We start from the raw sequence: 893 nt of genomic DNA, 5'->3' as shown, positions 1-893 counted from the left end.
CTTCTCTGCGAGGTACAGCGCGGCGTCGTAGTAGCCCGCCTCTCGGCAGACGCCAATCGCATTGTGTGCGTCGAATCGTATGTCGTCACGATGAATGAATGCCGACAGCTTCGCTTCGTCGCGGAGTTTGATGTAGCAGTTAAGCAGCAGTGTTGTGTGGCTTCGGTTGGCGATGCTGCCGTGGCGCTTGTGGTGCAGCTCCTCTAGGTACCGCGTGAGGTGCGCTGTGTGCTGCCCATTGATGAAGATGCGGATGACGTACGACGGCTCGAGGAAGCCGATGGCCTCGATGTACTGGTCGATGGCCTCCGCGTACTTCGCCTTGCTGACGAGGTAGTCGCCGTACTTCTTCTGGATGCCCATCTGCTGCGTCGCGTCCGTCGCGGGCAGGCGGCGGGCGAGGCGCTTCGCCACATCGTAGCACTCCTTATGGAACAGCTGCTCAAGCCGCGCCTGCAGCTCCGTCTCGGTGAGACGCAGCACACGTTGCGCGACGTACGCGTCGTGGCGCGCCTCCTGGCAGACGACGAGGATGTCGCCGGCGTCGGCGATCACCCACGCAGGGCTCGTGCAGCTGCTCTCCTGCGAGCGGCTCAGGCACCGCAGGCGGTTCTCGAGGTCGTAGCACTGCAGCGTGAACTTCTCAGCCCGCGTGTCGCTCTGCGTTAGCACGACGGCGTAGCTGCGGTGGGCGAGCAGCAGCCGCTTGCGCCCCTCCACCTCCGCGAAGTGCACCGCGCCGAAGAGCGTCGGGTCGAACACCGGCAGCGACGCCGAGGTGCGCACAGATGGCGAAAACACCGTCTCGCTGCCGAACACCGCCACCTGGTCGTTGGCGGCGCTCGCCACGAGCAGCTGGCCGCCGTCCGTCATGCTGCAGCACTCCGGCGCCG

The 893-nt window shown here is 65.4% G+C and overlaps 1 protein-coding gene across 1 annotated transcript; it reads left to right on the top strand.

Annotated features, from left to right (window-relative positions):
• Nucleotides 1-429: 429 nt before the first annotated feature.
• DQ04_23131000 (hypothetical protein) lies at nucleotides 430-669 on the top strand (the record flags this gene model as incomplete). Its single annotated transcript, XM_009318145.1, has 1 exon — nucleotides 430-669. The coding sequence occupies one exon, from the start codon at nucleotides 430-432 to the stop codon at nucleotides 667-669; it is 240 nt and encodes a 79-aa protein (XP_009316420.1).
• Between the last annotated feature and the right edge of the window lie 224 nt (nucleotides 670-893).

The sequence above is a fragment of the Trypanosoma grayi genome, assembly GCF_000691245.1.
Source record: "Trypanosoma grayi strain ANR4 Tgr_2313_V1, whole genome shotgun sequence".
Lineage (NCBI taxonomy): Eukaryota > Euglenozoa > Kinetoplastea > Trypanosomatida > Trypanosomatidae > Trypanosoma > Trypanosoma grayi.
This window is presented reverse-complemented; position numbering and strand designations above follow the sequence as displayed.